The sequence below is a fragment of the Ascaphus truei genome, chromosome 5, assembly GCF_040206685.1.
Source record: "Ascaphus truei isolate aAscTru1 chromosome 5, aAscTru1.hap1, whole genome shotgun sequence".
Classification (NCBI taxonomy): Eukaryota; Metazoa; Chordata; class Amphibia; order Anura; family Ascaphidae; genus Ascaphus; species Ascaphus truei.
Genome location: NC_134487.1, coordinates 275,937,147 through 275,952,618, shown reverse-complemented (window position 1 = coordinate 275,952,618; position 15,472 = coordinate 275,937,147). Strand labels below are relative to the sequence as shown.

The 15,472-nt window shown below is 42.4% G+C and overlaps 1 protein-coding gene across 8 annotated transcripts in view; it reads right to left on the bottom strand.

Annotated features, from left to right (window-relative positions):
- The window catches only part of GRIA1 (glutamate ionotropic receptor AMPA type subunit 1), a 181,387-nt gene that overhangs the window by 17,353 nt on the left and 148,562 nt on the right, over window positions 1-15,472 (bottom strand). For all 8 annotated transcript variants that reach the window (XR_012801871.1, XM_075602143.1, XM_075602144.1 and 5 more), the window contains 4 exons: window positions 14,065-14,175; window positions 11,976-12,182; window positions 9,437-9,807; window positions 4,790-4,988 (listed from right to left, as the gene is read on the bottom strand). Coding sequence is in view for 7 of the 8 variants with exons in the window: in XM_075602143.1 (XP_075458258.1) it covers window positions 4,790-4,988; window positions 9,437-9,807; window positions 11,976-12,182; window positions 14,065-14,175 (888 nt within the window). In the remaining variant the exon portion in view is untranslated. The remainder of the gene's footprint in view (window positions 1-4,789; window positions 4,989-9,436; window positions 9,808-11,975; window positions 12,183-14,064; window positions 14,176-15,472) is intronic.

The window sequence follows — 15,472 nt, the reverse complement described above, 5'->3', positions numbered from 1 at the left end:
TGTATGGACAGGCGATCGTGAAGTATCAATATACATTTTAATAAAAGTGTACATGTGCAGGGGGTCTCCTGAGCTGAAGCGCATTTGTTTCAGCCTCGAGGACACCCTACGTCATGAGATAAAGGCCCCATTATGGGTTCAGCGGTTCAGCGGTTCAGCTCAGGAGACCCCCTACTCCCGCACACTATTAAAAAAAAAGACATTAAAGCAGCTTCATTACCTTAGCGGCTATCCGCTAAGGCAATGAAGGGGTTAAGGCGCAATAGCATGTTTATTGTACAATTGTCCCCAATAAACATTGCAATACCCAACACCACCCACCCCATGTGCCCCCAATAACACCTATACTCCCTAACATACATAAAATATCTTTTTTTTTTAATGCACAGGAATTATACTATAGGGCGGCGGTGGCCCTTGGGTATAACATGAGCATGATTTACCACTATAGCAAGAAATGGGGAAGGGATAACAAAACAGGCTCAAATCAAAAACATCACATAGCAAAATAAAACACAGCACATAGCCAATTAAATAGATAACAAATGCCAATAAAACAATTGAATGGCACAGATGAATGGGCATAAAAAAAAAAAAAGCAATCACAATAAAAAAAAAAAATGTAAAACCTGTAAAAGAAAAATAACATACATTCTATGTTTTTCCTTACCTTTAAATGTCTTCACCCTCCGATTCCGGAGGACATCGCAAGCTCTCGAACCAATCCACGAACACAAACAGCAACAGGCCACAGGTAAAATAAATCCAAAGTCCTTTTCTTCTTTCTTTTTCTTCATCTGTAATTTGTAATCCAATTTCGGGGTCTTCGGGGGTTTTCTGGGGTCTTCCTCTTCTTCTTCATCTGTATCTTCTTTTAGCTTCCGCTGGCACGCCCTTGTAGTCCTATTGGAGGAGGTCCTTCCTGCTTCGCTTCTTGCCGTAAAATGAGGCTGCATAGGCTTTTATAGGCCTATGATGTCACATTTTCGGCAAATGGTTTACATGGCTCTGATTTGGCCAGTGAAAACCATGTGCCTTTTTTTTTTTTGGCGACGTCATGTAAAGGAAATGAAGCTAATCAGAATGGCTGTGCTTCCTTTCCCTTTAACATGATGTCATCAAAAGCAACATGGCTGCCGTCACATGGTACTTGGACCAATCAGAGTGTGGGAACTATATCTCCAATCTGATTGGTTGTAGTAGACCATGTGACAGAGTTTTTTGGAGAAATGATGTGACGTCATCCAAAGGGAGTCACATAGTCTACAACAACCAATCAAATTGGGGATATAGGTCCCACAATCTGATTGGCTCAAGTACCATGTGACGGAAGCCATGTTGCTTTTGATGACATCATGTTAAAGTCTGGCTTCATTTCCTTTACCTAACGTCACCAAGAAAAAAAAGGCACATGGTTTTCACTGGCCAATCAGAGCCGTGTGAACCATTTGCCGAAAATGTGACGTCATAGGCTTATAAAAGCCTATGCAGCCTCCTTTTTCGTCAAGAAGCCGAGGAGGAAGGACCTCTTCCTCCAATAGGACTACAAGGGTGTGCCTGCAGAAGCTGAAGAAGATACAGATGAAGAAGAAGAAAGAAGAAAAAGACTTTGAATTTATTTTACCTATGGCCTGTTGCTGTTTGGGTTCGTGGATTGGTTCGAGAGCTTGCGGTGTCCCTAGGAATCGAAGGGTGAAGACATCTAAAGGGAAGGAAAAACATAGAATGTATGTTATTTTTCTTTTACAGGTTTTTAATTATTTTTTATTTGTTTTTAGTTTCCCAATGTTTTGATTGCATTGTATCTTGTTTGTGATTTTTTTTGGTTGAACCATTGACTGGCATAGTGTTAAATGATGCCCATATTATATGGGCATGATGTGCCCAATGTGCTATTCAATTTTTTTATTGGCATTTGTTATCTATTTAATTGGCTATGTGCTGTGTTTTATATTGCTATGTGATGTTTTTTATTTGAGCCTGTTTTTTTATCCCGTCCCCATTTCTTGCTATAGTGGTAAATCATGCCCATTTTATATGAGCATGATGTACAAACTGTACCAATGAATGGGTGAAGGGTGGGTGTAGTTGCCTGGGGAGGGTGGTTAGGCCTCCTGGGTGGGTAGTGGCAGAGGGTGGGTTAACCCCTTAATTACTATAGCGGTTACTAACCGCTAAGGTGATTAAGGGGTTAGGGGACATTAGATTGTTTTTTTATGTACTGTATTGTTTGTGGCAACGGAGGACCTGGACGGTGATGAGGATGAGGACGGCCTTCATCGTGGCAGCCTGGCAGGAGCGAGAGCAAGATTTCTTTACTTTATTTATGCTGCTTAATGTTGTATTTTAAATGGAAAAATGCACTATTATCCATATGTGGATAATTGTAATTTTGGCCATTATTCTACAGTATGTGTTAAGGGCGGTGGTAGGGGGGAGTATTTATTTAAAAGTATTTTTTTGGGGGGGCACACGATTGGTACTGTAGGCCAGCGGGGACCCCCGGACTTCCGCGTGGATCACCCTAGGGCCCCGGACTCCTGCGGGGATCACCCGGGGACACCCGCCGGTCTGTTGAATTAATGGTGTGCTGACAAAAAGGTAAACAATGCTTTTTTGACTGTCTCCAGCTTTTTTGTGCAAGCTTTTAGCTGGTGCAAAATTCTGGCCGGCTTTTAAAGCATGATTGACTTATCATTGCTTTGTGAATCCCGCCGACTGGCAAAAAATGGCGCGTTTGCCGTATTTTGCCTGAACGGACGCATTTTTTCCCCATGGCTGAAAAAATGCATTTTAAGGCCGATAAAGTACTGTTATCACTGCTTAGTGGATCACGCTGCAGGCAGTATCGGTCTTAAAAGCAGTTATCACTGCTTAGTGCATAGCCCCTTGTGTGTCTCAGTCTTATAATGGTGGAAAAAATGGTTTGTTGGAGCGCAAACAGCGACAAATAAATCTATAATATGTCAAAAATGACATCTATATATCTCTACCAATAGTGAATATAAGTGATATAGTGCCAAAAAGTGGAGAAAAAAAAGTCTCAACATAAAGAGTTTACAAGGTTTTTATATCTTTACTGGGAGAGCAGAGAAAGATGGTGGCACTGAGTGACACTGGAAGTGACATCAGACGCTCCAAAAGACAGGAACCCTACAGTGTGGAGGTCTGAGTCAGAGTTCCAACAGTCCGGGTTCCTGCTGTGCATTGTGCACTACATGCGTGTGATTATCTTGAGACATATGAGTGGGATTGCCCCAAGATTCCTGTTTCTTAGAATATACTTGTTATATACGGTAACAGGGACTTAACCCTGTCTAAATTAGGCTGCAATAGAAAGCCTCTAGTAGTCTGAGGAATCCAGTAGGGAGCTGGTTAATTGCAGCCAAAGTCAACTAACCAGCTCCACCTGATTAATCAGACAGTGGTAAAAAAACTCCAGTTGGGAATTCCCAGGGAGAGTCTTGAGCAAACAGGAAGTGTGCTGACAACAAGACACCAGGAAACCAGACCTGGACTCTGGACACTGAGGACTCAGGTACGGGCCAGAGGCTGGCCCCTCAACGAACACCTATCCAGACCCAGAACCAGAGACTGACCTGAAGGGCCACCTGCTTTAAGGTACCTCTTGAGACTTTGGGGTGATAGGCTGGTAAGGGGCTTTTACTCCCAGTCTTGCAGAGAGGGCCTGGGGAAGTGAGTTAGCATTTACACTGGGATAGGCTGTTTGTTTACTTGTTTATTTTTGTATGCTTTGAATTGTTTAAAGTGACAGCCTGAATAAAGCCATGTTTTAATTTCCCCACAACTGTCTCCCTGAGTGCACTTTTGCACATGCCTCTTACATATACCATCTGCACTCAGGGTTGCCACCACTCTGGGTTTGGCCTGGAGACTACGGGTTTTGGCCACGTATCTCTGGGCCATGGGTTTACCTGAGAAATCTCCGGGCGGCGGCATCGCCATTTCCCCCTGCAGGATCCCGTCAACATAGCGCTATGACGTCAAATGGCGACAGGTTGCTATGACAATTGGACATTATGTGATGCCTCAGCGCCATAAGGCATCCCGCTGTCATGGCAACATGATACCGTATGGCGCCGTGACATCACACTGTCATGGCAACGTGGGACCAATTGGATATTGTGGAGCCATGTTGACTGGACCTTGCAGGAGGCGATGCTGCCGCCGGATAAGGTAAGAGAAATAAAGATATAAATAAAATCATTTAAAAAATTACATTTAAATGCAAAAAGTCTCCGGATTAGCATTCAATAGAAGGTGGCAACCCTGTCTGCACTATGTCTAGTGTCCTAGTTTTTCTTTCTGAGAGAGCGGTGGGACCTACATTGCAGTGAGGACAAAAAAGAAAGAAAGCCTGATGATTTAACACCTTGTAAACTCTCTATGTGAGTTTTTTTTTTAAACTATATCACTTATATTCACTATTGGTAGACATATATACTGTATGTATGTATGTATGTATGTATAACACGGTACTGATACCTCTACATGTACAGTATATATATATATATATATTATATTTTTTTATATAGAATACTATATATTTATTTGTTACTGTTTTTGTCTCCAACAAACACCATTTTTTCCCGACAGTAATCAGTGACAGGGTTTCTTTAAGCAAATTCATTTAACACTACTTCAGTTTTTTGTGCAGAACTTAAAAGTAGTTAGTATGTGCGTCTATGTCAAATATCATCCAGGAGTGTCACAAAATATAGTCAGAATAACTGCCCGGCAGAGAAGAAGATGGAAGTTCTCATCCAACCTTAAAAAAATCTTTAGTGGATCCCCCGTCTAGAGTCCCATAAGCGATCTCTGTTTGTTTGGCCAGGTCATCTGCACTCTCTATAGGTGACACCATCCTCTCGACAGTCAGGAAGGCAGCTAGGTTTGCCGTGTACGATGAGATAATGATCAGCGTGAAGAACCACCAGACACCACCAACGATGCGTCCTGAAAGGGACCTGAAGAAACACAGAATATCTTAAAGAAAGATTTACTCCTCTTCTACACTGAAAACACACAGAAGCAGATAATCCTGCCACTTGGAGGATATCCATCTGGCCAGTAAAGGTGAGTTCTCTAGCAGCACTAAGCTCAGTTAAACCATGGCAAATAACATGGCATTACCTAAAACAGGAACGGACGTTATTTTCCTTGAGTTAACGCCTTATTCCCTAAGGTACTCATACACAAATCATTGAGCTTATTCGCAGTGTTAACATAACATTATTTCAGGATAACGCTGCGTTATCGTCAAATAAAGTGACGTTATTTAAGTCTTGCTGTTACCCGTGTCCAGACACTGAGCAATTGGTCCATCGACTTCTATACCTCCATATAGAGTAAATTGTGCTCCCTGTAGTGAGATATCTATGATATGAACACAACTAAGATGCCTGGGAAATACAAATATATAACATATTAAAATCATTTCAATATATTTGAAGTATAATTTGACAGAAATAAGTCTTGGTTAACATCACATTATTTGCTTTAGTGAATACTTTGTTATGAATGACTAACAGGCGTAAACATAGATTATCGTCCTGTTAAATATGCTAATGAAGCTTAGTGAATTGCCTTTATTGCCCCCTACATGTGGAACCTCCTTGCCCTTAGTATACATATGCCAAAAAGCTTCTCTCCCCAACTTCAAGACAAATGTAAACACAACGCATTTTCATACCCATGTCATCCGACCACTTCTCCCCACACCCTCAAATAGTCTTACCTAGATACCGATATCCCTTTACTCCCTTCCCCTAATGCTTTTGTAAATTGCCAACATACCACTTAGATTGCAAATCTCTAGAGCAGAATTTCCTCTCCGTATAATGTACTTTATATTTGATGCATGTACTGTATATTTCCCTGACTATTAGGTAACGTGCTGCAATTTTTTTGGCACCATAGAAATATACAGTATATTTCTATGTTACTCAGCAGGACAAACAAACAGCCTGTCAAGAGAAACCCAACAAACAGTTGGGTGGAGTTAGTGAAAGATGCGTAACAACAAGAATCCTGTCCTAATGACATGCATGTGTAAAATGGATTAATATTCAATCCTTAGTTTATGTTAGCTATAATATTTTGTGACAACTTTAATTTATTTCAAGCACACTTCCTAGGCAGGTTAATAGAGAGTGATGACAAGACATGGTGACATTGATGTTTGTCATTAAAACATGTTCATTAAGAATAACAAAAATTCTAACTTGGTTCTATACACCTTTAGTTGATGCAAATGGAATGAAAATGATCTAAAAAGTTCTAAACTGAAGAGAGGATATAACCAAAATAAATATTTTAAAATCAATGAGTGTGATCCTGAGACATATGCTCCTCTTCAACATGCTGTGAAGCGGTGTTCTCCTTCTTAGGTGAGGTTTAAGCTTCATTCACATCAATGCAGCCTAAAGCTTCCCTAGTAAGAAGATGACTTTAGAGCAGGGGTGGATAACTCCAGTCCTCACAGGCCACCAACAGGCCAGGTATTAGGGATATCCCTGCGTCAGCACAGGGAGCTCAACCATTCTGACTGAGCCACAGATTGAGCCACCTGTGCTGAAGCAGGGATATCCTTAAAACCTGACCTGTTGGTGGCCCGTGAGGACTGGAGTTGGGCACTCCTGCTCTAGAGCATATTGAATAGGCGTCACAGTCCCTGATGCTTTAATGAACTACAGTAATTGATGTTTATCAGAGATGTGCAAACCTGGCGAGATTTGTTTACTGTAGCTATTTTGGTCGAACTTTCAAAAAAGTTTGTAACTTTTTGGGGGGGGGGGGGGGGGCACCAAAAGTTCTAGTGAAACGGACCAAGTTCTTCAAAATTCTCTAGTTTGCTATTTTAAAGTGACAAAATAGCAGCTCTGTTAAATGTAGTTTTTTTTTTTCTAAAGCAAAATGAACAGAAATGAATCTGACATCCACTGACTTTAGCGCTAAGCAAACTTGTTGCGAACTATTGGATGGAATCATACTTTTCTGCCAAACCAAAAAGGGGGAAATTCGCAAAGTTCGCCAACATGAGCAAAACAAATCCCACAACTCTGTTTGTGGACACTACAGATATACTGTATAAAGAAAATAATCTGAAGCGCACAAAAAGGGTACACACGCAAAATGTTAGTGATATATAATGTGATAGCACAAAATAACCAAATCAGTGCAATGAAAAATATATAAAGTGAATACAAATGTGGCCTAAGGGCTAGAAAGGAGAAAACAAGTGAAGCATGTGAACGTGACTTAGAATCAAAAAATATATGTAACAGGTAACCTCCCTGTGGGAATTATGAGTCTGCTGCTAATCAAATGGGATGACAGAGCATCAGATCTGGAGAAAATGGGAAAGGAAAGCTCAAGGGACTCTCATGGTATAGTACGATTGTATGAAATAGTTGGATGATTACAATGGTAAGATATGCCCGTACAAAATAAAAATTGGTCATAAACCGTATATCGTTGGGAAGCTGCAGATCGTTGCGTCACCACCCGATCACGGACATCAAGGTAGGCAAGATATGCAGGGACCGTCCTCCCTGGACCATCGAGAGAGCTGCCAGGTGAAGAAATCCTCCACGGAAGCCGTCTGTACCTGGGTTGGGTGAGTCTCTGTGTTCCGCTGAACACCGCGGATGCGGCGCTGCTTAGCCAGACAATGACTCCAGTACACGGCGCGCATCCAGTGATATCCTATATCCTGCCTACCTTGATGTCCATGATCAGGGTGGTGACGCGACGATCCGCCGCTTCCCAATGATATTCAGTTTATGACCAATTGTTTTTAACTCCAGTTTTATTTTGTACGGGCATATCTTACCATTGTAACCATCCAACTATTTTATACAATCGTACTATACCATGAGGTTCCTTGTGCTTTTATTTTCTATTTACACTACAGATGTAGAAGACGCTAGTGCACTCGCCGGCATGTTGCTGCGGGACATATATAACACACCAGCAGGAAAAGACGCCATTGCCTTGAATCAGCCTTGTACGAAAAGGGGGCGGGGGTAACTAGCTATTTCCCCCGCGGGAGCAGTAACGGACGCATTAGCGCCTGCAACACCACAGTATTACTGCTGTGCAGCCATATGTACATAGATGGCGCTATATAAATAAAGATACATATACATCTGCACTTTTAGGGTCACAAGGTAGCCCCTTTTCCGACTCCTACAAATAAAATGGTTGCTTGAAGAATTACGGTCATTGAGAAGTTCTTGTGTTTACAAACACTACTTAAATAATAAACGTACCACTTCTTGAAAAAATGTTCACCTCACAAAAGTTTATCAATATCTCAGTTTCTTGTGATCCTTTGACCATAAAAAAGGGAAATTAACTTGTCTCGTGAAAGTATCATAATTACCCCCAAACGTTTTTTCTTCTGCATACACTACAACCGAGTGAATCCTGCCTTGGAAGCCGGCCCGTGTTTAATTACCATTAGATTCTACCGGTTTCCCATCATTTTCCCCCCTCAACTGTCTAACTCAATTTCAGCACCAAATCCCTCATCAGGAGGTGACCTTTAAAAACACACAGTATAAAACCCAGCGTGCCTGCAGCTCTCACAGTGTCTGAGAGTCCTATACTTTAATTAACACTTTGCCCTCTAGTGCAGGGACAAGGCACAGTGACAAGGTTTAGCATGCATGTTTATGTGTGGAGGTGGGAGGGGGGAGGCTTTCACTGCTGCTGCCCATGCTGTGCCTGTTCTTTGTCTGCGCTGACATCGCTGAATATGCAATTGAACACTACAGAATGCCAAAGAATTGTGCAGAGAAGTGCTCAATATCTCCCGCAGAGTATGGATTCAACATATCGGGACGTCTTTAGACACTGTGTGCATTTGTCCAAGGTATTCACACAAACATTATTAGCGGTCTCTGTGGGAGCTCAAAGCATAACCATGTCCTGAGAACTTCACCAACATATTGCTAATAATTCAAATGTATTACAGCTCGTGTTAATGTTTCAGAGTACTGCCCTGATGAGAAAAACCCGCTGACGAATTTACACAAGCTTTATTAAATGCAATTGCTTCTTACTATATTACCATAACGTCTTTATTTAATATTGCTTTAATATTTTCCTAGTAGTCTAAGGGGCTTATTCCATAAGGTGCGATTGTGCAGGTTAGGTACTGCCACATGGAAAGTCCCATTCGAGTCAATAAAACTTTCCATTCAGTAGAGACCAATGTTTTACTGATCTATATAGGCTGTATCACTGTCCTCATGAACATTGCCCAAGCAGTGTCATACTGTAGATACCCTCAAAAAACTATTCTTGTTTTAAAGAGCAAAATCCTATTCCCCCCATATCTCATATGCCCTTTCCAGACAGCAAGTAGGATTGTCACACTCTACCCCTGTCTCTTCAGATAAAGACTCACCTTGGGGAAATATCACATCCTTGCTGCATAAATGCCCCCAACGAGAACCAGAGACTGTTGAATATGCCAAACTCATTAGACTGGTCAGTGGTGGGCTGGTCTCTCCCCTCCTCATACTCCTCATTGTGCCATTCGTACGGGCTGAATCGACTGACAAGGAAAAGGACCACACTGACCCCGATGTAGGCAAAGACAATACACATCCAGATCTCATATGCAAGAGGATCCAAGAAGGAGAAGACTCCTGGTTTGGATTTCTGAGGCTTCTTGATCATGATGGAGATACCCAGGCTCATGAATGGTTTGGAGAAGTCGATGACCTCTTCACGGACCAGTGTTATTGTCAAGGGGGCAACAGCCAAATCGGCTCTCTAGAGACACAAAGGCAGATGATTAACCTCTTTGCAGCCAGGGACGTATGAGACGCATTGCAGGGGATTAAGCTTTAGATTTCTATTTCAACACAGCATTATTTGTTACATACACTAATATAACAGCTGAGTTCTCTTTGAGGAACCTGGGCTAACATAAACACAGTGTACGCAGACAAATATTTTATTTGAGCAAGAGTTGCCACACCCTAGAGATGAAACTGTTAACTATCATGTTAAATAAATAATATGATTGAAAATGTACCACTTAACAGGGGAATGTTTTACTTTTTGTAAACCAGCATTATTTACAAGATGTTTATTTATTTATTTGCTTGTACTACATGGTAATGTAGTTATTTGATGATAGAGTATTAACCCCCCATGTGGTGAAAAGAAAAGGTGGGACTAGGTAAGCTGATGGTTGCTTTTCCCCCCAGGTTTTCTGCAGATGTCACTTGGGTCATTGGTCGCATATGTGTGATGTATTGGGATATGCTTTGAAAGCATTATCATTGCTTGCTGTAAAAAAGGCTCAGGGTATACCTGTGTTTCCCTTCCACTGAGTGTGACAAACCTAATTCGCCACAGGAACATCCATTATTACTGTGTCATATTGCTGCTAAAAAATGCAGACCTCTCTGTGTGACTACGATACGGAGGACAGACATAATATGTCATTTTTACATGCAGAAAAGGAAATATGAAACACAATGGTTTAGAGAAACAGAGGGTCATAATTTTCTGAATACTGGCGGTGTATGCAACACATTGCAGGGCAGTAAGGTTCCCAAGGAGAGGGCACTGATGTACCCCTAGGGCTCAATGTCAAAAATGAGTGCTGCGATTCTGCACCCGCTGAGATGGAACATGTGAGAATGGGGAAGTTTACCAAAATGGCTGCAGGCCCGCAACCCATGGAACCATACAGGAGTTACCATGGTTACCAGGCTCCCATCAAGGGAGGTAAAGCAACAACATGTCCGTAGCCATAGGGGGCAGGAGGAAAGGAATGGCGGGGAGGGAGGAGGAGACGTGCTGAGCAGACCTCAGGAAGAGAGAGAAATCCGCCAGACAGCACAGTATAAACTCCAATTGGTTATGTAAACGCAATTAATAAATGAAGCCCTGAGCTTCCCTTCCCCTTAACGCTCTCCTGTTGGGAATCTGCACAGTAAGAAAAGCTGGAGGGGAGGGGAGACGGGGTTAGAGATACGGCACATTTAATTCTTTAACCCCTTCAGTGCTGTAAGGACGCCCTCCAGAAGCAAAGTGCTAAAGCCTGAGGCTGGGTACTTTGTGGTCACTGTTCCAACCGTTGAAAATTGGCACACAGGAAGCGGTGTGTGGTAAATGGGCCTTTATGGGTCCCTGAAAATAACACGGTTTAGCTCCGGACGACCCAGTGATTCCCATGCTGGTAAAATATATATATTGATTTTAGGCAGGATTGTTGCTTTAAATAATGTATATAATTTGATGTGTATAAATAAATATGTTATCTCTCTCTCTCTCTTTCTCTCTCTCTTTATATATATAATGTGTATATACTGTAGATAGATACTATTACTATATACAACCTAGTTTTCAATTCTTCATGCTTTCCCCCCAATTCTAAGTTGTTTTGAGAAATACATTTAACCGCTAGACTGCCAGAGTGCATAGCAATGCATTGTAGTTCCTTCTGGCACACGAGGGGTTAAATGTTGCCCTGCTCCTGTACCTGCCTCTGCTTGAAGTTACTAGCAATAGTTTGCTGGTAATCCTTTCCCATTTTTGAGATGAAAACTGCAACTCTCCCGACCCACCCACTCCCCTCCCACCAACTTCACAAGTATATTGAGGTAATTTCCCATGTATGGTATTATATATATACTATATATATATATATATCATACTATATATATATATATATATATATATATATATAGTATTATAGTTGGAAATCTGCTCTTTAAATAGCATGTGTGTTGGAGTCAGTGTTGCCACAGCAAAGCGCAAATGATCACATCATTTACATAGAGTCCGATAGCATTGTGTCTCTAGAATACCATAATGTATGGAGGTATCATAGCCAATGGCTCACTTCACATCTCTTCTTGGCTGGTGCTAAATGCACACACATCAAACTACATATGGGCAGGAGCTGCTTCTCTCTGGGCACATACCCCATACACTAGCTCCCCCACCATTCCGTTCCAGGCTTTCATATCCGAGTCCCGTGCTCCGTACTTTCCGTCCTTCACTATCTCCAGCTTGTAGGTGAATCCCACGTGCTTGGCTATCTCGGCGGCCAGCTCCACGCAGTAACCCTCATACTTATCATTCCCTTCCAGCTGGTCAGCATTCTTTTTGAGCATAACGTACGGAGACTCCTAGGAAGGAGACAAGGGCAAAAAAAAAATTAAAAATGAATGGAGAAGAGTTGAACCCCTTTGAAGAAGCCTCTAAACTATTATGGGCCATATCTACTAAATAAAAGGAAATTACCTTATGGGTTAGCACTACTAAATAAATAGAGCCCTAAAGGTCTTGGGACAACTAAATTAGAATGATGAATTTAACATCCATAACTCCCTTCGAAAATGTCCCAGGCCTTAATCACAAGCTCTCCTTTCTTTCTTTATACCATTTATTTGATATTTTTATTTGGCTTCTATGGTTTCCGTGGCAGGCGCGCAAACTTTCTGGTGTCATTACATTTGTCAGAAACTATTCAAGCAGCGGTCACCATTTATTTATTTTTACTGGCACCTGAACTGGATTGTCCCTGGAGCTGATATGTGGTTCTCCAACCCCGAGGCTCACCAAGAATTCCCCAAACAGTTTGCGGTTGGTGCATGACATAAACATTAAATAGGGATGCAGGGGTCACCAATAGAAGGTTGTGACGTTATCTCATGATGATTTTGCATCTCTGATTGGCTACCGGAGCAAGGCTGGACTCAATGGCCAAGATAAAATGCTTGTATATCGGGAACCAAGGGTTCTCTGGCGGTTGCGGCACTGCAAATCGTCTCTTAGGGACACCCCATTCAGGTAATATGAAAAACGATCACCCCAACAAACTGCTGCTTTAATCCACTTGAGACATCACTAGAAACCGCCTTTATCCTTGGACATTTTGGATGCAGTGATCCATATTTACTAAGCAGTGCTATGCAATAGGACCCTTTCCATCCCCAGAAGACCCCTTTGAATGAGCTGTAAGGTGTATTCAGGCATTGGAAGGTGTTCTACTGCATAGCATCATTTAGTAAATATGGGTCAGGAATGGAAAGTAGCACAAAGATACTAAAAACTGGTTAAAGTGAACAGGACAAACAGGGGTTGATGCGCCGTAGCAAAAGGGAAGACATTATTCATAAACTGGGATGGGATTAGTATTGCACTGATTTCGGACAAAGAGAATGCAAGTACGAGAGCGCTGCATGTGCATTTCACATGAACAATAAATATGTGTTTGCACTGAAGGGTCGTTAGTTAAATCCAAATAAAGGGTGAGGGTGTAGGATCCTCAATAGCTGCTGTATCAGGTCCTGATTAGTCTCAGCTGGGTTTAGTTTTATTTCTACAGAACTCTGAGGGATATCCATTATATTCTAATTCAATCAGATTCAATTCAAGAGGGGTTTCCATGTGGTAGTGCCAGCTCGTCACAATTGCACTGAATGTGCAGTAAAAGATGCAGCGTGCGTTGAACTTTAAGAAGGTGTAGACTAACTCTTAGGCCGCGTCCATGCTTATCGCGTGCTTCCGCGTGATGATTCACATTAATGTAAATGGTAACGTCTATAGTGTGCACGTGCGCGTCAGGAAGAGCGAACCTACACGAGACACAATTATTTGTCTTTGTAGCGTGACGGCAGGGTCATCTGAGCGGTTCGCCCAATGAGGGCGAGCCAGCTCTATGACTTCACTGCCATGCCCCCCCGCCACATCTGCCTATAGGACTGAAATCTCTCCTGCTACAGGCATGCGTCATGCCACATGAACGCACACGCGCTAAACATGGACGGGGCCTTAGAATGTGCATGAACATGCTTAATGTATAACTTCCGAATAGCAACTGATGTTTACATCCAATAAAGCTTAGCCATATACAGATGCAGCACGGGTTATGGCTACTGCTGGTTTGTCTTAGCGTAATATTCTACTTTATTACTGTCATTGAACACTATGGAAACTCTGTGATAGTTTGCGTTATAAGCAGGTAAAATAAAGCTGGTTACATTTGTACTTTAAAAGGATACATACCATAATAGTAGTAACAATGTACGTCCTATTTTGAAGCCCCGTGGAGTCATTTCCTGCCTGAGAGTCTGTGGCTGATGGGATGAGTTTATCGTCTTCATTCCAATGCGCAATCTGTGAGTTGGAGACGAGCACAGGGCAAAGTTACCAGACACAACACACTATGAACCTTCTCTGTTTTAATCAATACTGCAGTAAGTTTTAAGGAAACCGTTTGACTTCATTGCTGCTTTACTGGAGATGAAAAAGCAGCATATCCATTTTCCTGGGAATGGGGCATAAAACATGCACTATAACTTAAATGTCCTGTCTTAACGAGGAACATATAGGGCTTCATGCAGTAAGTGCCGAAAAGCCGTTTTTCGCCATTTTCTCGCCAATATTGCCTCTCTGATTCAATAAGCGCCGATAAGCTCCAAAAATCGGCATTTTTTATTGCAGCCGGGTGCCGATAAGCCACTTTTCAGCACTTTTTGAAACGCGCTCAATTCTAGTAGCCCCGATCAGCTTTTCGCTGCTGATCGGCACTCTAGAATTGAGATTTTTACGGCAATCTGGCCCGCCAACTAAAGTTGGCAAGTTGGTGGGGGAGAAGCATCGGCAAGGTCGACACTTAGAAAAAATCAGGCCTTTTTCCTGACTGGGATTGATGCCGGGCGTCTCCGGAGCTGATACCCATTAATACCAGCACCGAAGGCCCCCGGCATGCATCCGAGGCAGGACAAATGCATTTAAAGCCCACTTCCTTACCTTAGCGGCTAACCGCTAAGGCAATGAAGGGGTTAACCAGCCGTGCCAGGTTTATTGTGGGTACTGGGGGTGGGGGAAGAGGGTATTGGCCCAAAGGGCATGTGGGTAGGCTTCCCGCCTTGGTAGTGTGTGAGGGTGGTTAGGCCTCACGGGGTGGGGGGTGAGGGTGGGTTAACCCCTTAATAACTATAGCAGTTAATGACCGCTAAGGTGATTAAGGGGTTAGGGGACGTTACATTGGCTTTTGTTATTCTTGTTTATATTTTGCACCATCGGAGGAGGGCATGGACAGTGATGAAGATGAGGATGGCCTTCATCGTGCCAGCCGGACATGGGTGAGTGCTATATGTATTTATTGTGCTTAATGTATTTTAAATGGGCAAATTCACAATGATCCATTTGTGGATAATAGTAATTTTGCACATTACTATACTGTATGTGTTAGGGGGGGGTGTATATATTGAAAAGTATGTGTTGTTTAATTTTTTTGGGGGGCACAGAATTGGTACTGCAGGCCTGCGGGGAACACCCGAGGGCCACCGCCGGCCTATAGTATCATTGCTGTGCATCCCAAAAATGTACTATATGTAATGGGTGTATAGGGGTTGTTGGGGTCACAGGGGGTGTATGTTGTTTATTGCAATGTTTTTTGGGGGCAATT